We start from the raw sequence: 27,827 nt of genomic DNA, 5'->3' as shown, positions 1-27,827 counted from the left end.
TCGCGTAGGCTGCCGAGCCCACGCTGGAGTGGAGGATATGAAGCTTCTGTGCCATGGTGGGGGGGCTGTTTGCAGACACCAGGTATCCATCGAAACATGCCAGCCAATGTTGAAAGATTTCTGAAGCGTTCTGAGTTTGCGGGCTGATGCAGAGGCATTCGGGCTTGATCCGGAGCTCCATCTTCAAAATTCTAGCTTATTAAATTGATGAACCATCAATCGAACGCGAGACGAGTTGCTGTACAAAAGTTAGGCTTTAATAAGCTAGAAGTTAGCCCTGCTGTCGACTATAGTAAATGGACGACTGCCGGGCGTTCTGGGTATTTATACCTCGCTCTGGAGGCGGGGTTAACTCAGCCTCTCGACCAATCGGGGAGCCGTCACATGACTGGTCTCAACCAATCGGTCGAGAGGCACATGACCGACCAGGGCCAATGGTAAGCCAGTGTTCTGCACCAATGGCAGACAGCTATGCAAATCATACCACCACAAGGACTACACCATAGAATATTTATGCAACGTGCTCACATGACATTCCGAGTTATACACAATTGTCACAAAATGGGGTAGGTAAAACACAAATCATGACAAAGAAAGTACAACCCCAAACTTTCAAAAAATGATCAAAATCAATGCATGCAGAGGGGTAAAATCAGTATTCTCAGTTTACAACAGATATATTTATCTGTTTATCCAATTTTAATCTCTAATTTGAAACAAGTCACAAGATTAACTGAAGTTTTCAAAGCAGAATGCGTTAGATTACGTGAATACCAGGGATAAAATAATCCTTGCTTAAGATAGCACTGTTGCTTCACAGCACCAGGGACCCAGGTTCGGTTCCCAGCTTGGGTCACTGTCTGTGTGGAGTCTGCACGTTCTCCCTGTGTCGGCGTGGGTTTCCTCCGGGTGCTCCGGTTTCCTTTCACAAGTACCGAAAGACGTGCTTGTTAGGTGAATTGGACATTCTGAATTCTCCTTCTGTGTACCCGAACAGGTACTGGAGTGTGGCGACTAGGGGCTTTTCACAGTAACTTCATTGCAGTGTTCAAAGAACAAAGAAAATTACAGCACAAGAACAGGCCCTTCGGCCCTCCCAGCCTGCACCGATCCAGATCCTTTATCTAAACCTGTTGCCTATTTTCCAAGGGCTACTTCTCTCTGTTCCCCACCCGTTTATATGTCTGTCCACTTGTGACAATAAAGATTATTATTAAAAAAGACATAAACAAAAATCATCAATACATCTAGATAAAGTGTTGAAAGAGAAAACAAAAGATTCAACAGCTTAAAGTCCTCTTGCAGTTCTTCACAGGGAGAAATCTGTAAATTTAGTATTGTGTCGTTTCATCACGGCATCCTTCCAGCTACACAAGGTGATGGATGTGAAACAAAACAAATCCGTTGGGGTTGTGTGGCTTCAGATGGTGCATTTCTGCTGATGGCTAAAGAGATCAATCCATGAGAGGCAGATTCTGCCACAAGTGCCACATATGACGTGTTGAGGGTAGTTGTTTTCAGTGTTGGTGCCGTTGCCAAGTTGGTGCAGTCACTGAATGTTGCGGTGACACAAGCCAACCCGGGGTGACGTTGCCATTTTCCTATGCTGTCGACCTGTGCCTCCCAGATGCAAACACTGATATTTAGGGTTTTCATTTCACGTTTGCAAGCACCCTTGAAGTGGAGCTTGGGCCGTCCTACTATTCTTCTGTTTCTGACAACCTTGATATACAGAAAATCCTTGGGTATGTATTGTCTAGCCAGCGAAGTTGCCTCTGCTCGATGACAACCAATGTCCTTGGCAGATTGGCTTTGAAAGGACTGACACAACCATGATTTTGCCCAGCTATGAGATGCTCAGAATGCACTGCAAACAGCAAAGATGAAAGTTGATGAACTTTTTGTCTTGATAGCTGCATGTTGTCCATGTTGTCCATGTTTCACAGTCATGCAACAAAGTGCTGACAACACAGTCCTCATTAGTCAACATCTTGGTCATAATATTGGTATTATTCCATCCACGTTCTATGTCAGACAAAAGTGGCAGGGGCTAGGGTTAGGAGTAGGGTTAGGGGTAGTGTTAGGGTAGGGCTGGGTTTAGGGTTAGGGGTTGTCTTTGGGATCCTGGTCAGGGTTAGTGGTAGGGGCAGGGCTGGGTCTAGCGTTCGTCCGAGGCTTAGGTTTACTCGTTAGGACTAGTGGCCGGTGTAGGGCTCTGTTTAGAGACTTCCTGGGACGGGCGGCGCCATATCCCAACGCACCCGCCGCTCTTTTCCGGGCAAAAGGTGCTCGTCGGCCGGGCGCAGCTCAGCACACGGGCGCAGCTGTTTCCCCTCTGCGATTCCTGCATGGAGACAGGTTGTCTATCATCGTGGACCCAAGGAAGCAGAATTTGCTAACCACTTCCAGTAGGATATTATTTAGAGTGATCAAGGGTGGAGGTGTGACACCCTGTCACATAATCGCAGTATTCATGATGCTTAATCGTCAGGGAGAACAAGTTACAGGTGTGGGAGAGTCAATCCAAAGGTTTTTCATACAAGTCAGTAAAATAATACAAAATTGTTCAATGAGTAATTGTAATAAAACCCTGTTTTACATGACAATATTAGTTTGTTTGAATGGGCTGGAGCCACAGATAACAAAGAAAGTACAGCACAGGAACAGGCCCTTTGGCCCTCCAAGCCTGCGCCAGCCACAGTTTTAAAAATGCTCGAGTGACATAAGCAGCAGGTCTGAAAATGGCGAAACATTTGGATAACTTCACCTGGCAATTTGCAAAGAATGGAGTCAGGCTGTACTGATATAGCCCACCAAGGACAATAAGCTTAAATGTGTGCGAATTGCCATCTCCTGAACTACTCAAAGACACTCAGAGACATAAGCTAATTATTTAGGTGGGCGAGGACCAAGCTGTTAAACTGAATCACTTTGGACAATGGGATCCCAATTTGCCGGGGGGGGGGGGAGAGAGAGATCCTGTAAGAGATCCTAACAGGGAAGCCCACTTATTTAAATGTATGGCAAGGATTTCCCGACCTTTTGTCACTGGAACCCCATTACATCATTGGCAGGGAGGTGGGGACAGGAATTTTCGCTGGCGTAAAAGTTGTTTGGATTCTCTACCCACATTGAGAATCACAGTCCTGTCTTATTGTAGCTAGGCTGGTATAGTTATAGAATTGCCTACAGTACATTTAAGCTGGGAAAGTCAGAGATAATTACATAATCAATATCTTCACATACACTGCATGAATAAACATTGCGAAGCACCTCGATTTATCCTTCGCTCAAATGTCAATGCCCTGTGAACTGCAATTATCATCAGTGATATCATGTTTGTCTTTCTGCTGCATTAGCTCAATTTCATCTCTATATTTCAACTGACAGTACTCAAACAAAGGTTTTTATAAATGATGTTTTAATGTCAATAACTGCAGAATTTTCTCTGGATAAGCATTGCTCCCCTTTTCTGTCACTTTTGGGGGTGGAAAAAGGAAAATATTCTCAAAACATCAGGAAAAATGTGACTCCTGTGTAACAAAAACAGCACTTGACAATGAATCAGAGGTTTGGATAATAGGAGATAACTTTGTATATTATATGCTAGATTTATTTTCTGCTTCAGAGGAATAGTGGATAGAAATGTGGAATGAAAGTCACAAAACCTTGCAATGCCAAATCATGAGAAGGGAATTAAGTAGCTCTCACCCACCGTTATCAGCAGGATAACCATGTCAGTAATCCAACAAGTCTAACTGAATTAAACAATGTTTTAAATATAAGCAGCAGAATCTCATTAAAATCTGCCAGAAAATAGAATAATGCAACAAACGGAGTGACTCTTACCACATGTCTTTAGTTACTTTTTAACAAGTTTGAAAGCTTAGACTGTGGCTTCAAGAGCAGACCTGAGGCTGGGTAGTCTGCAGCAAGTAAATCACCTTCTGACTCTTAACACTGATGAAGATAGGAATAAACTATTGGGAAGTTCCCCAACATCTCACATTGAACTCAGATTGTTCATAACATCAGCATTGTATTTGACTTCAGTTGAGCACCTGGTCTCACACCTTCTCTACTTAGCAGCACTGGAATAGCGTGCATTACAGTGGTGCCATGGAAACCTCATTCATGCTTTTTACTTCCAGAAGTGAATATTTCCACAGCCTCATGGCCAACCTTCATCTGGATTCCTTCCCTAACTTCTCCCCCTGTTATGACCTTTCTTAAAACATGTCTCTTTTAAAAATTATTTTTATTCTCCTCCTTTTTCACATTTCTCCCAAATTTACATCCACCAACAATAAACAATAATCAGAAACAAATATCAATAACAACGATCCCATCCTCCCAGCAGCATGGTAGCATTATGGATAGCACAATCGCTTCACAGCTCCAGGGTCCCAGGTTCGATTCCGGCTTGGGTCACTGTCTGTGCGGAGTCTGCACATCCTCCCCGTGTGTGCGTGGGCTTCCTCCGGGTGCTCCGGTTTCCTCCCACAGTCCAAAAATGTGCAGGTTAGGTGGATTGGCCATGATAAATTGCCCTTGGTGTCCAAAATTGCCCTTAGTGTTGGGTGGGGTTACTGGGTTATGGGGATAGGGTGGAGGTGTTAACCTTGGGTAGGGTGCTCTTTCCAGGAGCCGGTGCAGACTCGATGGGCCGAATGGCCTCCTTCTGCACCGTAAATTCTATGTAAATCAAACCCCAAACATTAGCCTGCATGTTCACATAAACAAATGAGTAAAAGGAATCAGAAATCACCCAGTCACCATTAATACACACAGTGCCCCTCCTCCCAACCCTCCCAACCACCCCACCCCCCCCTCAAACTAATGTTCGATGTTATCCAGTTCTTGAAAGTGCATGATGAATAATGCCCATGAATTGTAGAACCCCTCCATCTTTCCCCTCAGTTCAAACTTAACCTTCTCAAGAGTCAAGAATTCCAACAGGTCCCCCCACCACGCCAGGCACAGGGTGGAGAGGTTGCTCTCCAACCCATCAGGGGGCAGCACGGTAGCATTGTGGATAGCACAATTGCTTCACAGCTCCAGGGTCCCAGGTTCAATTCCTGCTTGGGTCACTGTCTGTGCGGAGTCTGCACATCCTCCCCGTGTGTGCATGGGTTTCCTCCGGGTGCTCCGGTTTCCTCCCACAGTCCAAAGGTGTGCAGGTTAGGTGGATTGGCCATGATAAATTGCCCTTAAATGTCCAAAATTGCCCTTAGTGTTGGGTGGCGTTACTGGGTTATGGGGATAGGGTGGTGTTGACCTTGGGTAGGGTGCTCTTTCCAGGAACCGGTGCAGACTCGATGGGCCGAATGGCCTCCTTCTGCACTGTAAATTCTATGAAAGGAATTCTATGAAAGGTTAAAACATATCTCTTTGATCGTGTTTTTAGGATCATGTTTAGCTTGATTATACTCCTGTGAAGCACTTCGAGACATTTCAAAAATGTTTTAAAAATTCATTTATGGGATGTGGGCGTCACTGGTTAGGCCAGCATTTATTGCCCATCCCTTGTGCCCTTCAGAAGGTGGTGGTGAGTTGTCTTCTTGCACTGCTGCAGTCCTTGAGGTGTAGGTACCTACACTATACTGTTGGGGAGGGAGTTCCGGGATGTTGCCCCAGTGACAGTGAAGGAACGGCAATGTATTTCTAAGTCAGGGTAGTGAGTGACTTGAAGGGGAACCTCCAAGTGGTGGGGTTCCCAGGTATCTGCTGCTCTTGTCCTTCTAGATAGTAGTGGTCATGGGTTTGGAAGGTGCTGACTAAGGAACCCTGGTGAGTTACTGCAGTGCATCTTGTAGATGGTACACACAGCTGCCACTGTTCATCAGTGGTGGAGGGTTTGAATGTTTGTGGAAGGGGGAGCAATCAAGTGGGCTGCTTTGTCCTGGATGGTGTTGAGGTTCTCAAGTGTTGTTGGAGCTGCACTCATCTAGGAAAATGGAGAGTATTCCATTACACTCCTGATAGCACAGTGGGTAGCACTGTTGCTTCACAACTCCAGGGTCCCAAGTTTGATTCCTGGCTTGGGTCACGTCTGTGTGGAGTCCGTACGTTCTCCCAGTGTCTGTCTAGGTTTCCTCCGGGTGCTCCGGTTTCCTCCCACAGGTCCCGGAATCTCACTTCACTGATTTTTCAGTTCTGCAGAGAATAACTGAACTTGAATTTACCAATCTTTTGTGATTAGGACAGAGCTGTTCCTTCGAATGATGCCAGACTGAATGAGCCATAGAATCCCTACAGTGCAGAGGGAGGCCATTCTGCCCATCGAGTCTGCACTGAACCTCCAAAAAAGCACTTTACCCCGGCCCAATCCCCAACCCTATCCCTGTAACCTCACACATTGTTCATGGGTAATCCACCGTCCTAACAGCATGTCTTTGGACTGTGGGAGGAAACTGGAGCACCCGAAGGCAACCTACGCAGAGACGGGGAGAATGTGCAAAATCCGTACAGACAGTGACCCAGCAGTATTCTGAATTCTCTCTCTCTGTGTACCCGAACAGGTGCCCAAATGTGGCAACTAGGGACTTTTCATAGCAACTTCATTGCAGTGTTAATGTAAGCCTACTTGTGACAATAAAGATTATAAATAAAACATTTTTTAAAATTGTCACAAGTAGGCTACCATTAACATTGCAAGTGAAAAGCCCCTGGTCGCAACATTCTGGCATCTGTTCGGGTACACAGAGGGGGAATTCAGAATGTCTAAATTACCAAGTAGCAGGGGTGCGATTCTCCGCACCAGCGAAAAATCGCAAAATTGTTGTAAAAAACGGGCGCGTTTTATGACGGTCAGGAAGGGTCCATTTCCCGATGTATTCACTTCCGGGAAATGGGCTAGGAACGCGGATGCATCAATCATGTGCGCGATGACGACGGAACGCGGCGACGACACGATCACGCCCACGTGACGCCGCCCGACGCCGTAAAAAGGCGCGGGCGAGCACAGAATCTGTAGGCCATGATGTCAGAGCCCAGGAGAGCTGCACCTCGTTTTGTGGAGGCCGATGTGGATACGCTGCTCGATGCTGTCGAGCAGAGGAGGGGCATCATCAGCCCGCGGAGAGGGCATCGCCAACCTGCCAGCGCGGTACGCCAGGCTTGGCGTGAGGTGGCTGCTGCCGTTAGTGCTGTGGGGCAGACCCCTCGCTCTGCAGAGCAATGCAGGAAAAAGCTTCACGACCTCACCAGGGCTGCCAGAGTAAGTGCCAAGAAGGTGCCCCCTGGTCACAACCATCCCTCCCCCCCCTTTACTTAATCACCCACCTCCCCCCCTGGCACGGGGGGGGGGGGGGTGGAGGGGGATTGGGGCAGAGTTATTTGAGGGTGGTTCACAAAGTTGTCACAGACCCAGCGCTCTGGCCCCGTGGAGAGATGCAATCGTCTTATGACAACTTGACCCCCAAACTGTGCCAGTATCTGAACGGACTGCTGATACCTGCCGTATTGTAATGATCTACCTATGTACCCTCCCCCAACAGGCCAAGTCCGCTCACAACACCCGTGAGCCTCACAAGACTGGAGGGGGTTCGCCCAACCTGCACCCCCTCACCACCTTTGAGCAGAGGGCACTGGACCTTGTTGGGGGATCTGCCACCCGGGATGTCGCGCTATGCAAGGTTGGCGGAGCTGCAACAAGTGAGACAACCCTCCTTGACAAACACCCACCCCTCCCCCATCCTCTGTCCCTTCACACACCCTGCCCACTGGGATACTTCCCCCATCCTCTGTCCCTTCACACGCTGCCCACTGGGACCGTCCAGCGGCATGCCGAGCAAATCTAAATAACCCGTCTCATTCTCTTCCCTAGGACGTGATGCCGAACGACCAGGGCCGTCTGGCTGCAGACGGACACAGGCATCTGCCCCCACCTCACCCGGGGCCGCACGACAGAGGGTGCCCGATCAGCGGGGAGTCCCATCCTCCCCAACTTAATCTGCGGATCAGGACGCCCAGAGGGTGGCGAGACCACAAGCCACGGAAATGGCCAGCGATAACCCTCCGGACTCTGAGCGGCCCGACACTATTGAGGAGGCGCTAAATTGCGGCAACATCGGGCTTGCGGCACTGCTATTTCCCACAACATCCATCATCCCAGAGACACTCACCCCGGTGGGCCTATTTAGTGATGAGGCTCCTGTGTCACAGTCTGGTTCGCACATCACAGCTGAGCAGGTACAGCAGGTGGTGGTCGGAGCAACCGAGGGCCCGGACTCGCGGAGGCCAGACCAGGCCCAGCATGCAGCTGACTCCCAGACGTTTTCGGAGTTCCTGGAGTTTCTCAACCCACCCGCACAGCCGATGCCTCAAGAAACCCAGGGAAACAATGACGGGATGAGGGCTGTCTTCCAGACTCTGCAGACGCTGTTAGAGGAGTCGAACCGCGTCCACGAGCAGGGAGTGGTGCCGCTCTTGGCAGTGACCCAGTCCGACACCGCACGGATGGCATCCGCGGTGGAGGCAATGGGTCAGGTTATGCAAGGCGTTGGGGTTAATGTGCACGCGTCATCCTCGGCCCTGGACAGGGTTGCCCTCTCACAGGCAGCAATGTGCCAGAGGCAAAACGACATTGCCGGCGCCCTGCAGGCCTTGGCCCAGTCTCACCAGGTCATTGCCCAGTCGCAGCAGTCAGTCGCCGAGAGCATCAACCGCCTGACACGTGTGCTGGATGGCGTCGTGCACACACAGGTTGAGGTCGCACAGTCCCTGGCGGGAATGTCTAACTTCCTGGACTCCGTGTCTGCAAACCTTCGGATCCTGGTGGATACCGTTGCAGGCCTCCAGGACTGGCAGCGCCAGGTGTCGGTGGTGCGACGGGGCACCTCCCCGCTCGCACCTCTGTCCCAAAGTGAGGCCCGGAGGCCACCGGGCTCCCCGAGGGAGGAGGTGGTTTCGGGGCCCGTCCCATTAAGTCCATCACGGGACGTCCCGGAATTCTCGGCCTCCCCCCGTCCCATCCATGGTGCATCGGGTGGGCAGCAGGCAGAGCAGGGTGGCACAATGTCACGAGACGCCCGCAGAGCAGCCTGGCCCATCAAGGCCGGGTCGCCCCAGGAAACGCTTGGCCAAGGAGAAACGAGTCGAGGGGGGCGATTCGCAGCAATCCTCCTCCACTCCTGCTGTATCATCTGGGGACTCACATAGACGTAGTATTAGGGCCCGTAAGGCAACTAAGATAGACACTGAGTAAGTTGGCACGGGTGAAGGGCACAGTTTAGTTGTAGGGGCTAGGGCACCAGTAAATAATTGTTAACATTAAACGCACTGTTCCACCTTACTTGTAATACCGTGCGATTGATCCACAGCCACAGGAATCGTAAAGGTGACCGAGTGTTGCTGGGGTTGACGAGCGGTGAAACTTCGGTGTCGGGTGTGCAGTCCCTGCCCCTCCCCCCCACCCCCTCCCACAGCTAGCCCACGCGGGCACGTGATAGAGTGTCAGTGACGATCTCAGCGGCCACCAAGGTGGATGGTTCAGCTATTGCCATGGGTCAGACTCTCTCTAACGATTCTGAGCTCACAGCTCTTCGCAGAGCGGGCTGTCATTATTCCACATGGCACTGATCACACCCGCTGACACAGCCATCAATGTTGTGCCATACCGTCTGGACCCAGTGGTAAGGGTGATGTCTAAATGGAGCAGTGTACACTGAGAGGGGGGTGGTGGAAGTTGTGTGTTGACCCTCTGCACGACTAGCGATGCAGGTGGTGGTTTGGTGTTCAGCGGGGACGTCACATGCGATGCGTGAACCGTGCTGCCACCAAGGCGTCGCGTGCCCGCCGTCCTCGCCGGGTCTGTCGTGCCGCCTCCTGGACATCGCCAGCACCTGGGTCGTGTCTGCGTGCTGCGCCTGCCACTCCGCCAGCCTCCTCCTCCTCCCTCTCCTCCTCCTCTGTGCTGGCACCACTGCCACTGGCTTCTCCCTCCGCCTCCTGCAGCAGGTCATCTCCCCTCTGCATCGCGATGTTGTGCGGCGCACAGCAGACCACAACAATGCGAGCGACCCTGTCGGGTTGGTACTGCAGGCCCCCTCCGGAGCGGTCCAGGCACCTGAAACTCATCTTCAGGAGGCCAAGGCAGTGCTCCACCACACCCCTGGTTGCTGCATGGGCCTCGTTGTATCGTGTTTCCGCATTGGTCTGAGGCCTCCGTATAGGCGTCATCAGCCAAGACCTCAGCGGATAACCCCTGTCGCCTAGCAACCAGCCCCTCAGCCGGGGGGGGGGACGTCCCTCAAACATCGCAGGGATGAACGACTGCGCCAGTATGTAGGAGTCATGCACACTCCCTGGGAACCTTGCACAGACATTCATGATCCTCATGTGGGGGTCACATACCACCTGGATATTAATGGAGTATGTCCCCTTCTGTTTGTGAACACGTCCCTGTCCCCTGCAGGCGGGCGCATTGGGACGTGAACACAATCGATTGCCCCCTGCACCCTCGGTATCCCGGCCACGCTGGCAAATCCACGAGCTCGTGAGTCTTGACTTGCTTGGTCCTCGGGAAAGGTGATGTAGCGGTCCGCGATGGCATAGAGGGCGTCGGTCACATCCCGGATGCACCTGTGCACCGATGACTGGGAGATCCCGGAGACGTCCCCGCTCGGAGACTGGAAGGAGCCGGTAGCATAGAAGCTAAGAGCGACCGTCACCTTGATGGCAACCGGGATCGCGTGTCCTCCCCCCGTTCCACGTGGGGCGAGGTGCGCCACGAGGTGACAGATATGTATCACCGTCTGCCTACTCAGCCGGAGTCTCCTCCTGCAGATGATGTCCGTCATTGTTAGGAAAGAGACCCGGACACGGTACACCCTCGGCCTTGGTCGTCGCCTCTGGCACCGTGGCTGCACCCTCACTCTCCTCTTCCTCCTCCTCCTCCCCATGCTGCTCGACGACTGGCAACTCCTCGGCCCTTCCCTCTGCTGCTGCAGCTGGCCCTGCATCCACTGCGGGTTGTGGGTGTGGATGCTGCTGCATCGCCAAATGCAGTGCAGCGGCCCCAACCACTGCGCAGAACATAGCCGTTCTGTTCACAGACATTGTGCTAACCTACAGAAGGGTGGTGAGGGCAGAGAAACGGGACATGTTAGATGGAGGTTAGTCGACAACTCGGCAGCCGCCAACCACGGGATACTTGTGTGTCCCGGTGGCCTGGTCGCGCTGCTGACACGCGGGCAGCCTAAACCCTGGTCACTTTCTGCATCCAACGGCCAGTAAACTATGTCCTCCTCACCTGTGTGTCAGTGGCCTGTGGCCGTAAGCCACAGGGGAACCAGCGGCCGTGTCCTCGTGATCGGCACGCCATGGCATGGTGGCAGACATTTTGTTACGGGGTTGGACGGCTCACTCGCTCATTCTCTACCTAACCCCCCCCCCCCCCCCCCCCACTCCCACTCTCCATCTCCCCCACTGCCCTCTCCATCTCCCCCACTGCCCTCTCCATCTCCCCCTCTCCCCCCCCTCCGTATCCCCCACTCCCCCCCTCTGTCTCCCCCCCTCCGCTCCCCCCTCCACCTCCCCCACTGCCCTCGCCATCTCCCCCACTCCCCCCTCTCCATCACCACCACTTCCCCCCCCTCCGTCTCCCCCACTCCCCCCTCTCCGCCTCCCCCACTCCCCCCTCCCCGTCTCCCCCACTTCCCCCCCTCCGTCTCCCCCACTTCCCCCCCCTCCGTCTCCCCCACTCCCCTCTCCGTCTCCCCACTGCCCTCTCTGTCTCCCCCACGCCCCCCCCCTCCGTCTCCCCGTCTCCCCCACTCCCCCCCTCCGTCTCCCCCACTCCCCCCTCCCCCACTCCCCGTCTCCCCCACTCTCCGTCTCCCCCACTCTCCGTCTCCCCCACTCTCCGTCTCCCCCACTCCCCCCCCCTCTCCGTCTCCCCCACTCCCCCCCTCTCCGTCTCCCCCACTCCCCCCCCTCTCCGTCTCCCCCACTGCCCTCTCCGTCTCCCCCACTGCCCTCTCCGTCTCCCCCACTGCCCCCCTCCGTCTCCCCCACTCCCCCCTCCATCTCCCCCACTCCCCCCTCCATCTCCCCCACTCCCCCCTCCATCTCCCCCACTCCCCCCTCCATCTCCCCCACTCCCCCCTCCATCTCCCCCACTCCCCCCTCCATCTCCCCCACTCCCCCCTCCATCTCCCCCCACTCCCCCCTCCATCTCCCCCACTCCCCCCCTCCATCTCCCCCACTCCCCCCTCCATCTCCCCCACTCCCCCCTCCATCTCCCCCACTCCCCCCTCCCCTCCGCTCTGGACCCCCCCTCCCGTGCTCAGGGATGCCTTCCCCGTTGTGGCCAGACTCGAGCTGAGCGGTGCGCTGAGCGGTGCGCTGAGCGGTGCGCTAACCTCCTGGAAGCAGTCGTCAGCCAGCACGACTGGTTGACGAACTTAAAAAGCAGGTGTGTTTCACGCCGTGTAAACAGTGCGCGATGACGTCGGGACTTCGGCCCATCTGGGCCGGTGAATAACGGGGGGGGGGCAATTTGTAGCGATTCTGGTCGTGTCGGGGGCGTAATGGAGGCGTTTGGCAGGAATGGCGACTCGGAGTTTGTGCGGGGTTCGGAGAATAGCGGGAGGGCGTCGGACCAGCGTCGCCGTAAAAATTTGCGACGCCCGCTATTCTCCGACCCGTCGTGAGTGCGGAGAATCGCGCCCCAGATCTTTCGGAACTTGTAGGAGGAAACCAGAGCACCCGGAGGAAACCCACGCAGACACGGAGAGAATGTGCCGACTCCGCACAGTGACCCAAGCTGGGAATCAAACCTGGGACAGGTGGTGAACAGGCTTTGGTATCCAGGATGTTGAACATGGGGGCTGTTTAGCACAGGGCTAAATCGCTGGCTTTGAAAGCAGACCAAGTGGGCCAGCAGCACGGTTCGATTCCCGTACCGGCCTCCCCGAACAGGCGCCGGAATGTGGCGACTAGGGGCTTTTCACAGTAACTTCATTGAAGCCTACTTGTGACAATAAGCGCTTTTCATTTCATTTCATTCAGCGATGATTCTGCAATTGAATGTCACATTCAATTCACAGGGATGGTCGTTACATCCTCTCTTGTTGGAGATGGGCATTGCCTGACACTTGTGTGGCGCAAATGTAACTTGCCACTTGTCAGTCCGAGCCTGGATATTGTCCAGGTCTTGCTTCATTTGGACATGGACTGCTTCATTATCTGAGGAGTCTCAAATGGTGAACATTATGCAGTCATCCGCAAACATCCCCACTTCTGATCTTTTGATGAAAGGGAGGTAATTGATTAAGTAGCTGAAGATGGTTGGGCCTAGAACACTACCCTAAAGAACTCCTGCAGTGATGTCCTGAAGCTATGATTGACCTCCAACCACCACAACCATCCTCCTTTGTGCCAGGCATGACTCCAACCAGTGGAGAGTTTCCCCCCTGATTCCCATTGACTCTTGTTGAGCTAGGGCTCTTTGATGCCATACTCGATCAAATGTTGCCTTGATGTCAAGGGCAGTCACTCTCATCTCACCTCTAGCATTCAGCTCTTTTGCCCTTGTTTGAACCAAGGTTGTAATGAGCTCAGGAGCTGAGTGACCCGAGCGGGAACCCAAACTAAGCGTCTGTGAGCAGGTTATTGCTGAGTAAATGTCGCTTGATAGCATTGTTGATGACTCCTTCCATCACTCTGCTGATGGAGAGTAGACTGATAGGGCGGTAATTTTAGTTCATTGAAGCTTTGTGAAAGAGTCATCCAGACTCAAAATGTTAGCTCCCTTCTCTCTCCACGGATACAGTTAGACCTGCTGAGATTGTCCAGCATTTTCTGTTTCTGTGCCATATTGCCATAAGCCTACTTGTGACAATAAAGATTATTTATTTTATTTTACCCTGGCCAAGCACTGGCCAAGGTTTCTGGCATTTCAAAGGGAAATTATAACTTTTCACTTCTGTTTTGAATATGACAATTTTTAAAATAAATTGTTCCATTATATATTCAGAATATTTATGCAGCGTTATTGTTGCGAATACTGTGTTTACAATAATGATGTATTTTCTCTTCTCATTCTAGTTAACCTCACCATGATGTGATCTACTGCAGCCACACATTCTCCTTCCCAAACACTCTGTCGTTCTGTCTTGAACCTTCTGTGCATTATCTTCTTGTATCATTCTGCTGTTGTCTCAGTTCTTCATTCCAGAACTCCCGCTCTAAACCTCCCACCATGGCTGCTCTCTCTCTATCCCTAAAAATTTTCTTGTATACTCCTCCTAATCTTTCCTGTGCCGCAGTGACATCTGTTTCCTTTTACTATTGGTAAAGTGCCTTCGGATGTCTTCTTTATATTAACAGGGAAGTACAAACGTAGCTCATGTATAAATGCTGTAGGAAATGCCTTTTAAATGGAATAAACAAAGTTGTAAACTGTTTTTGTAAAGTCACATTAAACAGATAAAAAGTTTAACGGAAAAGCCCAACAGTATGAAATTACTTTAGACTGTTGCTAATCAATATATCTGCAGTTATTGAAATATAATGTTTTCACTGTGTTATGATCTCGGTTGAGATGAGTAACTTATTTCTAAAAGAAGAAATCTGAAACCCCAGTTATTTACTGAAAGTATGAAGCCACAAGATTCTATGGGTTATAACAAAATCATTTGTACTATACAAGAGCAAAACAAAGCAAACACTAAATATTTTTTTCACTAACCACTCATATTCTAAAAACCCAGAATTAACATAAGTTAAACATGAATAAACAGGCAAATTGTGGTTGATTATAAATTACACAATAAATGGCAAATATAACCAAGAGAGATTTTATAAATTGGCTTTACGGTCCACTTAGCCGAGATAACATGTCTGTCACACATTCTTTAAAACTCCGTCTTCCTCAAATAATTTCAGCTCCTCTTCTAAGATTTAGTCTGATCCCCAGTCAACAGCAATATACAACCAAACCAAGTGCCACGGGCACAGTCTTCACCAAAAATGGCTTGTCTGCCAAATCTCAACTCTGCTTAAACAGTCTGGATTGTGTGGGTTCACCAATATTATCTTGAAGCAACAGAAAGATTCACAACAAGGATATGTTATATTGTGGGCAGCACGGTAGCACAGTGGTTAGCGCTGTTGTTTCACAGCGCCAGGGACCCGGATTCTATTCCCGGCTTGGGTCACTGTCTGTGCGGAGTCTGCATGTTCTCCCCATATAGAACAGTACAGCACAGAACAGGCCCTTCGGCCCTCGATGTTGTGCCGAGCAATGATCACCCTACTTAAACCCACGTAACCCGTATACCCGTAACCCAACAAACCCCCCATTAACCTTACACTACGGGCAATTTAGCATGGCCAATCCACCTAACCCGCACATCTTTGGACTGTGGGAGGAAACCGGAGCACCCGGAGGAAACCCACGCACACACGGGGAGGACGTGCAGACTCCACACAGACAGTGACCCAGCCGGGAATCGAACCTGGGACCTTGGAGCTGTGAAGCATTGATGCTAACCACCATGCTACCGTGAGGCCCCTTTTTAAAGATTAGTTGAGGGATCTGGATTCCTTGTCCAGGGCAGAACCTTGTGTTCCTGTTATCAAATCAGATCGTTCACCTCAACATTCTCAGATAACAATATGGAACCGCCCAACGTGGGGATCGAACATACGACCCTGCGATTAAGATTCCCATGCTCTACCGACTGAGCTAGCCGGGCTGCTACGTGTGTTTCCTCCGGATGCTCCGGTTTCCTCCCACAAGTCCCGAAAGACGTGCTGTTAGGTCAATTGGACATTCTGAATTCTCCCTCGGTGTACCCGAACAGATGCCGGAGTGTGACGACTAGGGGCTTTTCACAGAAACTTCATTGCAGTGTTAATGCAAGCCTACTTGTGACATTAATAAAGATTATTACTATTCTACACCTGGATCTAGCCTGTCTTTTTCAGCCTGCCTGTATTACACCATTGGAATCATCATCAGCTGAACTCTGATTTTACATGGTTTCAACCAAGTTTTACTCTCCCCAGAAAGTTTTGGTTTCCAATTTCAGTTTCAAACTTAGGTTTCCTCCAACATAATAAAATACACCCCCCCCCCCCCCCCCCCCCCCCCCCCCGCCGACATGACGAGGATGCATTCACCCTCCGCAAAGCCTGAGCCCATGTCCCGGCCCCCAACTTCTCTCCTAACTCCTTCTCCAATTTGCTCTTAACATCCTCCATCAGTGCTCCCTCCTATTCCATCAGTTCCTTGTGAATATTCAACACCTTCCCCTCCCCTGTTTCGTCCTCCAAAAGAAGCTTATCTTGCGGCACCAGAAACGGCAACCAAAGATGTGCAGGTTAGGTAGATTGGCCATGCTAAATTGCTCCTTAGTCTTCAAAGGTTTGGTGGAGTTACTGGGTTACGGGGATAGGGCGGGGGGGATTGGATCTAGTTGGGTTGTTCTTTCCAGGGGTCGGTGCAGACTAGATGGGCTAAATGGCCTCCTTTTGCACTGTAGAGATTCTATGATTCTTTTCTTGAAAATAAATTTAGAGTACTCAATTCATTTTTTCAAATGAAGGGGCAATTTAGCGTGGCCAATCCCCCCACCCTGCACATTTTTGGGTTGTGGGGGTAAAATCAAGCCAATGTGCAAACTCCATAAGTACAGTGACCCAGAGCCGGGATTGAACCTTGGATCTCGGCGCTATGCTAACCATTGTGCCTCCGTGCTGCCCATTCTATGATTCTCACCCCAGGAAAGATGGCACCCCTTTCCTTACAAAATCTCGAACCTGCATGTACCTAAACCCATTCCCCTTAGGCAACTTGAACAATTCCTCCAACTCCTCCAGCCCTGCAAATTTGCCTATAAACAAGTCCCTGAAGTACTCAATCCCTGCCTGCCTGCCGCCACCCCCAGCACCTCGCATCCAGTCTCGCCAGCACAAGCATATGGTTGTCATAAATAGGTGCCCACAATGACATACTCTCTACCCCAAGTGATGCCTACACATAGGGCAGCAGGGTAGCATGGTGGTTAGCATAAATGCTTCACAGCTCCAGGGTCCCAGGTTTGATTCCCGGCTGGGTCACTGTCTGTGTGGAGTCGGCACGTCCTCCCCCTGTGTGCGTGGGTTTCCTCCGGGTGTTCCGGTTTCCTCCCACAGTCCAAAGATGTGCGGGTTAGGTGGATTGGCCATGCTAAATTGCCCGTAGTGTGCTAATAAAAGTAAGGTTAAGGGGGGGTTGTTGGGTTACGGGTATAGGGTGGATATGTGGGTTTGAGTAGGGTGATCATGGCTCGGCACAACATTGAGGGCCGAAGGGCCTGTTCTGTGCTGTACTGTTCTATGTTCTATGTACACTGCCCCACACCCTCAAAAACTGACACCACCACTGGACTAACAGAATACCTGGCTGGTGGGACGGCAGTGTCGCCAACAACAAAGCCCTGAAGCTTGTTCCCCTACAAGATGCCGCCTCCATGCCCCCCAAACCGAGCCCTCTTCCACTGCCCATTTCCTCACCATCGCAGTGTTTGCAGCCCAATAATAATTCATCAAGTTCAGCAAAGCCAGCCACCAATCCCTCTTCCCCGTTCCAGAAAAGCCCTCCGCACCCGAAATCAACCCATTACTTTCCTGAAAAATGACTTTGTGGCAAAGATAGAGATTCTGAAATACAAAGAGAAACTGGGCAGCATCCTCATTTTTATGTCTGAACCCGCCCTGCAGCGACAACAGCAAAACATCCCACCTTTTAAAATCAACCTTCAGCTCCTCTACCAATCAGGCCAAGTTCAACCTATGCAGCTGGGCCCAGCTCCACGCCACCTGGGTACAGAGGCATCTAAAGCTCTCGAAATGGCACCACCACCCTAAATGGCAACCCACCTAACCTCCTTTACTGTCCCCTGCATTGATCGGGAACATCTCGCCCATATTCAATTCATATCCCGGAAACCAGCCAAATTCCCCCACAATCCCCCTCCCCCCGATGCAGCCCAATGCAAAATATATAATAACACATCATCTGTGTACAGCGAAACTCTATGCTCGATACCACCCCTCCCGCTCAATCCCACATCATCCTAAACGCCATTGCCAGGGGCTCTATCGCCAAGGCGAAAAGCAACGCGGAGAGCGGGCACAACTGTACCGTCCCATGGTGCAACCCGAAGTACCTCGAGCTCACTTGGTTCGTTCGCACTTGCCACCGCGCTTTATACAGCAACTGACCCAATTCACAAATCCCTGTCCAAACCCGAACCTCCCCAAAACCTCGAATAAATACGCCCACTCCACCCGATCAAAAGCCTTCTCCGCGTCCATCGCCACCACTACCTCCACCTCCAGCTCCCCCGAGGGCATCATAATCACGTTAAGTAACCCCCGCATATTTGCTGACAACTGCCATCCTTTCACAAAACCCATCTGATCCTCCCACTCAACACCGGTACGCAGTCCTCAATCCACGATGCAAGCAGCTTGTCTAATAGCTTGACATCAACATTCAACGACGCTATCGGGCGGTATGTCCCACACTGCTCCAGGTCCTTATCCTTTTTAAGAATCAGGGACATAGAAGCCTGCACTAAAGTAGAGGACAGTTCCCCACTCTCCCTCGCCTCATAGTACACCCTCACCAGCAGTGGCTCCAGCTCCGCCCAAAACTTCCTATAAAACTCCACTGGGAACCTATCCGGACACTGGGCCCTCCCCACCCGCATCGGCCCCATGGCATCCATCACCTGCCGCAGTCCAGTCGGGGCCTCTAGACCCTGCACGCGCCCTTTCTCCAGCTTGGGAAACTCCAACCCATCCAGGAAATGCCTCATTCCCTCTTCCTCTGTTGGGGGCTCTGACTCATAAAGCCTCCTGTAGAAGGCCTCAAATACACCATTCACCCTCTCCAGATCCATCACCACCTTACCCTCTTCATCCCTCACTCTACCAATCTCCCTTTCCGCTGCTTGCTTTCTCAACTGATGGGACAGCATGCCACGCCTTGTCCCTGTACTCATAAACTGCACCTCTAGCCCTTCGCAATTGACCCTCCACCTTCCCCGTCGACACTAAACCGAACTCCATCTGCAGCCGCTGTCTCTTCTTCAACAACCCCTCCTCTGGCAACACAGAATACGTCCTAACCACCCTCAACAGCTCAACAACCAACCTTACCCTCTTCTCCTGCTCCACCCTCTCCCTGTGCACCCAAATCAAAATAAACTCCCCCCCCCCCCCCCAACTGCAGCTTTGAGTGCCTCCCACAATGTGGCAGCTGTGACCTCCCTCGTATCATTCACCTCCACATAGCCCCGAATGGCAGCCCTCACCCGCTCACACACCCCCTCATCCGCCAACAGTCCCACATCCACTGCGACTATTGGGCTTCCCCCTAACCACCCGCAAATCCACCCAGGATGGCACGTGTTCAGAGACCACGATTGCCGAATACCCAGAGTCAGCCACCCCGCCAACAGCACCTTGTCCATTACAAAAAAAATTGATCCGGATATATACCCGGTGCACATGGGAGAAGTATGAAAACTCCTTTGTCTCCCAAATCTCCATGGGTCCACCTTCCCCCATGCACTCCAAGAACCCCCTCAGCTCCCTAGTCACTGCAGACCTCAACGACTTCGGACTCGACCAGTCCAGGCTCAGGTTTCAGACTGCAGTAAACCCACCCCCCCCCCATAATCTAAATCCTGAATCCTCCCCAACACCCGCCTCATAAAATCCACATCATCTCAATTTGGGGCATAAACATTAACAAGGGCCACCAGCATCCCCTCCAGCTTCCACTAGCCACCACATACCTACTCCCCGGATCAGCCACAATATTCCCCACCCTCTTACTGATCAACACCGCCACTCCCCTCGTCTTCATATCCAGCCCCGAGTGGAATACCTCCCAACCCAACCCTTCCTCAACCTCGTCTTATCCCCCAACTTCATGTGCATCTCCAACAGAAACACCACGCCTGCCTTCAGACTCCTCAGGTGCATGAACACACGCGACCGTTTAACCGGCCCATTCAACCCTCGCACGTTTAATGTGACCAGTTTGGTTGGAGAGGCAGCCATATCCCTTCTTGGGCTGGTCCCCGTCACGCGCCCCTCCAGGCCCACTCTCGGATGTCCACTGCTATCTCTCCCTTCTCAACTGCGTCACACCAACCACAGCCAAACAAAGAACCAGTGCAAAATCTTTTCCAAGAGTCGATGCAGCCGCACTACAATCGCACTCGGTGGCTCCCCCACCTGCAGCCCCTTCAATGTCCTGTGCGCCCGATCCATCTTTTAAAAAATATTTTTTTTTTTATTCTCTCCTTTTTCACATTTTCTCCCAAATTTACACCCACCAACAAACAATAATCAGTAACAATTATATCAATCCCCATATCAATAACAACGATCCCATCCTCCCACCAAACCCCAACCATTAGCCCGCATGTTCACATAAACAAATGACAAATGGGAATCAGGAATCACTCATAGTCACCATCAACACCCCCCCCCCCCCTGCCCCCCCACCCTCCCCCACCCCCCAACTAATGTTCGATGCTATCCAGTTCTTGAAAGTGCACAATGAATAATGCCCATGAATTGTAGAACCCCTCCGAGCTTCCCCTAAGTTCAAACTTAACCTTCTCAAGAGTCAAGAATTCCAACAGGTCCCCCAGCTGAGCCAGGCACAGGGTGGAGAGGCTGCTCTCCATCCCATCAGGATGCGCCTTCGGCCGATCAACGAGGCGAAGGCTACAACATCTGCCTCCGCACCCGTTTCCAACTCTGGCTAGTCCGACACCCCGAATATGGCCACCCGGGGGCCCAATTCCAGTTACACGTGCACCACTTTAGAAATTACCCTAAAAACTTCCTTCCAGTAATCCTCTAGCTTTGGACAAGACCAAAACATATGAAAGTGATTAGCGGGGCCCCCTAGCCCGATCCATCTTGAGGGGCCGATCAAAGGCTCCCTCCCTCATCAACTGCTCCAACGTTCTCGCCACATAATTGGCAGCATCTGCTCCCTTGATTCCCTTGGGCATCCTCAGATTCTGCTGTAATCAGGAGTGATTCGCCAGGTTTTCCAATATCTCTCTCAGCCTCTCCTGTCCCTTCACCACCATCCCCAACTCCGCCGACAGCGAGGCCATCCACTCATCATGTTCCCCCACCACCTTTTCTACCTTATGAATCGCCAGGCTCCGAGCCTCCAGCGTCAGCCCCACTTTCTCAATTGTCGCCCTAAGCGCCTGCACCACCTTAGCCAGGTCCTCGGAGGCTTCCTTCCCCTGCTGCTGGAACTTCTAATGTAAAATATCCACCAGTTGCTCTGTAGACCACTGGGCGGGCACTGCTGCCCTTGCCCTCTGCTATCTTGACCTGTGGCACACCACAAAAGGTGCCCTGCTCCAGCTGCTCTCTCTTGTAGCACGTCCTCCTCCAATGCCTCAAGGCTCGGGAAACACTCAATGAAGAGATCCCCGAATCTCTGAATCCCTGCCCATTGCCACCTCCTAAAGCCCCCATCCAGCACCCCCCCAGAACAAAATAGTGATTATCACAAATCGGTGACTACACTGACGCCCTCTCCAATCCCATGCGCTGTCGCCATTGCCCCCACACCCTCAGGGCTGCCACCATCACCGGGCTTGTGGAGTACCGAGCTGGCGAGAGCAGTAAAGCCTCCAAGCTCGTGCCCTTACAAGATGCCACCTCTACTCGCTCCCAAACCGACCCCTCCCTACTACCCACGTCCTGACCATCGGTATCTAGTTTCCCTTTTCAATTAGGGTCTGGGTCTTTCTCAAAAATTACAAGCTTTGAAATCTCAATTTCCATCATATTTGCAAATTCTGTTTTACCATTTCACTGTACTGAAATTCTAGAGAACACAGCTCTCATCTGCAACTAGTGATTATGGAAATGACTCCAACATCGCCAAACCTACACTACAAATAATCACACTATTTTTGCTTTCTGCCTTTTTAATTATAATGAAATACATCTATACATAGTGCTCCCTCAATTATACTGGCAGCACAATTACAATACATTTTGCAATGAGGTTGAAGAAGTGTTTAAAGTGAAAAGGAAGTACAAAGAAAATATTTCCCCTGATGAAGGAATCCAGAAAAAGACAGTGGGCAGGAATCTGTTTGGGAGACTACGGGCGCGATTCTCCGGAGCCAAAAAGATTTCTGAGTGTTGTAGTGAGCGGGAAATGGCGCGAGCTCCACGGTGCTCGGCCCAGCGAGGCTGACAATGCTATTCAACATTAATTGGTCCACTTAACAAGACCCCAAGAGCTTTTTGTCGCAAATGATTCACCGGCACCGCGCTCCCGCCCCCCCTACAAGGTCGAGCTTCACTTACTCAGCCAATTCCAGCCAGCTCGCAACAATGGCACCGAGGAGACCAGCCCCAAGATTAGGGGATGCTGACCTAGGGAGGCTCCTAGACGCCGTGGAGGCCAAGAGGGATCTCCTGTTCCCCAGAGGGTCCCGGAAGGTTAGCCATAGGGCTGCCAGTACTGCCTGGGACGAGGTGGCAGCAGCTGTCAGTGTCAGGAGTGTGACCAGGAGGACTGGTCTCCAATGCCGAAAAAAGGTCAACGAGCTGTACTGGCCGGAGACCTGGCCGCCCCCACAGGAGCATCCACCCCCCAGCTTTCCATGCAACCCCAACCCGACGCCGCAGAGGTGAGAGGGGCCTGTCAAACATGAGTTGTTATTGCCTTACTGACGGACCCATCCCTCCCACTGAACACGTCCATTCTCCCGCAGGTCGTCCAGCCTCCCAGGAGAGCACCTCGGAGAGCTCTGAGGATGCCACCATAATAGTCTCGGCACAGCTGTCATCGCTACCCTCCACTCATGTTTGACAGGCCCCCCTCACCTCTGCGGCGTCGGGTTGGGGTTGCATGGAAAGCTGGGGGGTGGATGCTCCTGTGGAGGCGGCCAGGTCTCCGGCCAGTGCAACTCATTGAACACACCTCATTGGGAAAAGTTAGTGGACAGGCTTCGGGGGCACAATCTGGTGAGCAACACACTGCTGCTGATGTACATCAGGCAGGAACCCGCAGGCGAGACAGCAGTTTGATGCTGAGCCTGTGGAACAGAGTTACCAGGAGCTGATGGAGTCGATAAGGAGCAGCCGGGACATTCAGAGGGAGCTGTCAGCGTCACTCCTGCAGATCCAAAGCCGATTGGTGGAGTCTTGGGAGGCTACATGCGCAGGAGTTGTTGCCGGCAATGCGTGGCACCAAGGCCAACACTGCTAGGGTGGCGACCACAGTGGAGAGCCTGGTGCACAATGTTGGCACCATTACTGAAGGTGTCCAAGGCGTCTCGCAGTCAGTGATGTCAGGCCATGGCTGAGGGTCTCGACAGAATGTCTGCCTCGATGGGGATGTCACCCAGTACCAGGCTGACTTTGATGAGGTTCTGCGGGACATGATCCGCTCTCAGATGGGAATGGCCCAGGTGTCATGGAACTTGTCCCAGTCGCAGGTGGGCATTGCTGAGAAGCTGCAGAGCATGCCCCAATCACGGAGGAGGCCGAGGAGCATCCCCCAGGGTGTTGACACGATGGTGCGGCCATGGGGAATTGCCAGGCTGAGCCAGCTCACGCAGCGGCAGCTGGGACTCGAACCAGTTGCCCTTCTGTTCTAAGGTGAACCCCAGTGTCCTATGGGCACCGAGCATGAGGAGAGGGCACTGAGTGCCAACCTGAACCCATCCCATGAAGTGGCGTCAGTGGCCACCAGCTGCCCCGAGTTCCATCCTTCTGATGAGGCCGTGTCTCACAGTCAGCATGCAGGACAGAGTGGCACAGCTGTGCATATGCTTCCAACAAGTGCGCCGGGGTCCTCCAGCCTCAGAGCCCCCAGAGAGCACCATGGGACGAGGTAAGCAGCCGGCTTCCTCCACCTCTGATGTGAATCCTGGGGAGACGCCTAGACCTAGGGGAATTTGTATTACACATTGAACACCTTTGTGACGCCTCTGTCACTTTCTTCCGCAATGCCGGCTGACCTCGGAACCTTTGGCGCATCTCTCCAGGCAGCTCCCCCTCCTCGTGGCACCCACCCACCATCTGGCCATGGACATGTCCCCGGAGCTGTGTCCCATCTCCTGAGTGTTCGGATGTTAGCTGTTGCCTCCTGCAGTGTTCAGTCACAGTGTCCACGCATCAAGGTGTTATTGGGATGCTGGGCAATGACTCCCACATGCTACATGGCCTGCCCACCCACGGGACTCCACTTGGGATGTGTGACGTGCTCACTTGGCAATTCTCCATTAACAATAGCCTTCAGAAGGGTGGCACATGGCACAGTGGTTAGCACTGGGATTGCGGGGCTGAGGACCCGGGTTCAAATCCCGGCCCGGGTCACTGTCCGTAAGGATTTTGCACGTTCTCCCCATGTCTGTGTGGGTTTCACCCCCACAACCCAAAGATGTGCAGATTAGGTGCATTGACCATGCTAAACTGCCCCTTAATTGGGGAAAAAAAAATAATTGCGTACTCTCAATTTATAAAAAAAAAAATAGCCTTCAGCTGCACGGCCAGAGCCCTTGTCAGTCGGCGGGTCAAGGGTTGTCCCCGGAACAGGTACACACGCTCCAGGGGCTGGCATGGTGGTGCCGCGAGCAGTTGGCCCCTCACCGCCTACACCCCACCCTCCTATGGCGGCCCACGCCTGTGGAGGGTCCCCCATCGACCACAGGGCAGCAAGCTGGGCTATTTGCCTGTGGCCAAAGATGGCTACTCACACCCCTGGCTTCCCATAGAAGCCCTTCCGCGAGGTTCAAACATTTTTCAAAAGGAGTATTAATCGGCGCCAGCGTGACCACTTGCTGAGAAGACCGCTGAATGAAAGGAGGCTGTTGGATATGGGGTGGCCCCCGTTAATTGTATAGAGATGGGATATAAGTGGTGATAATTGGTTTCACGCTACGCTACCGCGGCATCTTGATTTCGCCTACGGGAGCGGGGGGTTGCTTCGCAAACTGTTTGGTGCCTGGCACAGTTCTCGTTTTTGGCCTCTCCCTCTATTCACCAGCCTCGTTTCGCTTGAGCAAGAGAATAACAAGGTCAGAGAATGCGCCCCAAGCGCTGATGCTGGGACTGCATGTGGTATGCGTCTCACTTGGGGTGCTATTCGGTAAGAGTCAGGACATGCAAATGGTCCAGCGCTCTGCCGGCACAAATTCAGAGAAATTGCTGGCCCAGCGGCCATTCTAGCCTAGCAGCTGGGGCTGTTATGAAGCGCTCCACTTACCACACACTCACTGCAGCCACCAAGGTGGCTCACAGAAGACCAAAGGATATGGATCAAGGATGGGTTCAGAGCCGAGGTACACATCAGCCATGAATTAATTAAATGAAGAATCATATTTGAGGGCTGAATGGCCTACCTCTTTCTTTCTAAATTACAGGAATGGATTAAAGGCATAATTTCTTTGTAGCTCTGTATAAGGTAGCTCACCTTGAATCAAACCTCCTCTATTAATTTATTGGCCTGGATTTTGCAGTTGTTTCTATGATTTTCTTTTTCCAAACAGTTCTTTGAACACCTTTAGACTTCTCCACTCATTTAAGTGAAATGGAACAGCTTAACCAGATCTGTATTATTTGTTTACTGAAAAGAAAACATACCTCTATGAACTATAGTAGTAAATCCCAGTACTAATCACTTAATGAGCCAGTTGGCTGTTTACCTCAAATGGCATTTCGGAGAGGTTTGACTGTGGACTGCTCACCTGTATACGTATGGTGATGGTAACATCGTGGGACCTGTGGGCTACTTCCCTGTTGTAGAAAAAGTGCTGCACCCTTAACCGTGAAGAAACTGTCACTGAGGCTGCGTAAGAGACAGAACAATTCAAAAGTCAGAGGAATCACTTAAAAATACAGTTAATGAAACTTATCTACATTAAATTTATTGCTATCTTTCTCCCTGGTTTCTTTCCTAAAGGTCTCTATTCTTTCTGGTTCACAGGGCCACAATGCCAATTGTTCACTGATACCTTGTTCAAATAAGTATTCTTCATGATCCTAGAATGTGTGTCAAAATGCTCTTTGACTGGAAATGATCTATTGTAGTGACAGGTGTCATGGATAATTGCAGCTTATATTGCTTGAAGTGGCCTTTATTTATTTTCATGCCCATATTACTTAAAGCTAGTTACAACTATGAGAACAAATGAAAATGCGAGGACAAAAGCTTGCTCTGTTTATTATTTAATAAAAGCCACTCTCACCTACAGCTGAGTGCTAAACTAGCCGAAATGCCTTTCTGGAATGTGGCAGGACTTGTAAACAGGAGTCCTTGAATGCTGCTCGCAGCCGGATCATTGAAGGGAACTTGCATTTTGCCTAGCCAGAGTTCCCCAAAATCAGTAGAAGAAGGGCTTTGATAAAAGATATTGTCCTTGGTAACAGCAAGTGTTCATTACATATAATTATGGCATTCCTGCAGATTAAGTAAATAAGCTTTGATCACTAGATTTATTTTTGGCTAAATGTATTGTGGGGTGGTTGTCACTGGGTTCAAACTGGGATCATATCAAAGAGACAGACTATTGGGGTGAATCATTATAATTCAACTACTTCATACCATTATCAGGTGCCAGTTCCAGCCAAAGCCTGATGCGGTTCTCATGCAATATCTACGCACAAGTTTAATTTATGCATTTTCAACATTTATTAGTTATTAACCAAGTTTTACAGATGAATTAATTGTAGAGCATGCTTTGGAATGGATTTTATAATATCTATTAAAGAATAATTTTAAAACATGCAACTAGCATGAACAATTCCTCCTATACAGTTATAGTATCTGTGCCAAAGCATTTTCAAACTTTATTAACTCAAAACAATATATAATAATTATAAACATTAGGAAAGTCAATTCAACTCACACTGTAGATACCCTCATTGTAAAGTAATTAGGGTAGTTTAATATGAACTGCAATTTATGATATTTACAAACTACTCTGAACAGAGTTATTCAAAAATATAAAGTATAACAAGACTGAAATTATCCAATAATTCTTCCCATTCTTGTAAGAAGTCTTACAACACCAGGTTAAAATCCAACAGGTTTGTTTTGAATCACTAGCTTTCGGAGTACAGCTCCTTCCTTAGGTGAGTGAAGAGTTGGGTTCCACAAACACATATGTAGACAAATTCAATGATGCATAATGATGCTTTGAATCTGAGTCTTTGTAGGTAATTAAGATGGTGCGACTGGAGAGAGGGATAATCACAAGTTAAAGAGGTGTGAATTTCCTCAAGCCAGGACAGTTGGTAGGATCGTCTGCTCGGCGATTCTGGGTTGTCGCGCGTCCTGAAGGCCGCCTTGGAAATTGCTTACCTGAAGATCAGAGGCTGAGTGCCATTGATTGCTGAGGTGTTCCACGACTGGATTGTCGCGCGATGTCCATTCATCCATTGTCGCAGCGTCTCGCCAATGTACCACGCCTCGGGACATCCTTTCCTGCAGTGTATGAGGTAGACAACATTGGCCGAGTTGCAGGAGTATGTACCGCATACCTGATGGGTGGTGTACTCATGTATAGTGGTGGCACCCATGTCCATGATCTGGCATGTCTTGCAGAGGTTACATTGGCAGGGTTGTATGATGACATGGTCGCTGTTCTCCTGAAGGCTGGGTAGTTTGCTGCAAACAATGGTCTGTTTGAAGTAGCGAGGTTGTTTGAAGACAAGTAGTCTTCAATAGTCTTGGCAAGATGGTCGCCTTCATCGATGTTGTAGTTTCTCCGCTCCGGGGAAGTAGGACGAAGGGTACTCTGTCGGTTGTGTCCCGTGTT

The 27,827-nt window shown here is 51.1% G+C and overlaps 1 protein-coding gene and 1 non-coding gene across 3 annotated transcripts in view; both read right to left on the bottom strand.

The window, feature by feature from the left end:
• Positions 1-27,827, bottom strand: part of LOC119977629 (protein phosphatase Slingshot homolog 1-like) — a 119,820-nt gene that overhangs the window by 50,117 nt on the left and 41,876 nt on the right. For both annotated transcript variants that reach the window (XM_038818815.1, XM_038818888.1), the window contains exon 3: positions 25,755-25,855. In XM_038818815.1, the coding sequence (XP_038674743.1) occupies positions 25,755-25,855 (101 nt within the window). The remainder of the gene's footprint in view (positions 1-25,754; positions 25,856-27,827) is intronic.
• trnak-cuu lies at positions 15,632-15,704 on the bottom strand. The gene has a single exon. It is a non-coding gene; the product is annotated as a tRNA-Lys (tRNA).

The sequence above is a fragment of the Scyliorhinus canicula genome, chromosome 1 (assembly GCF_902713615.1).
Source record: "Scyliorhinus canicula chromosome 1, sScyCan1.1, whole genome shotgun sequence".
NCBI lineage: Eukaryota > Metazoa > Chordata > Chondrichthyes > Carcharhiniformes > Scyliorhinidae > Scyliorhinus > Scyliorhinus canicula.
Note: the sequence above shows the minus strand (reverse complement) of the source record. Positions and strands in the feature narration are given on the sequence as shown.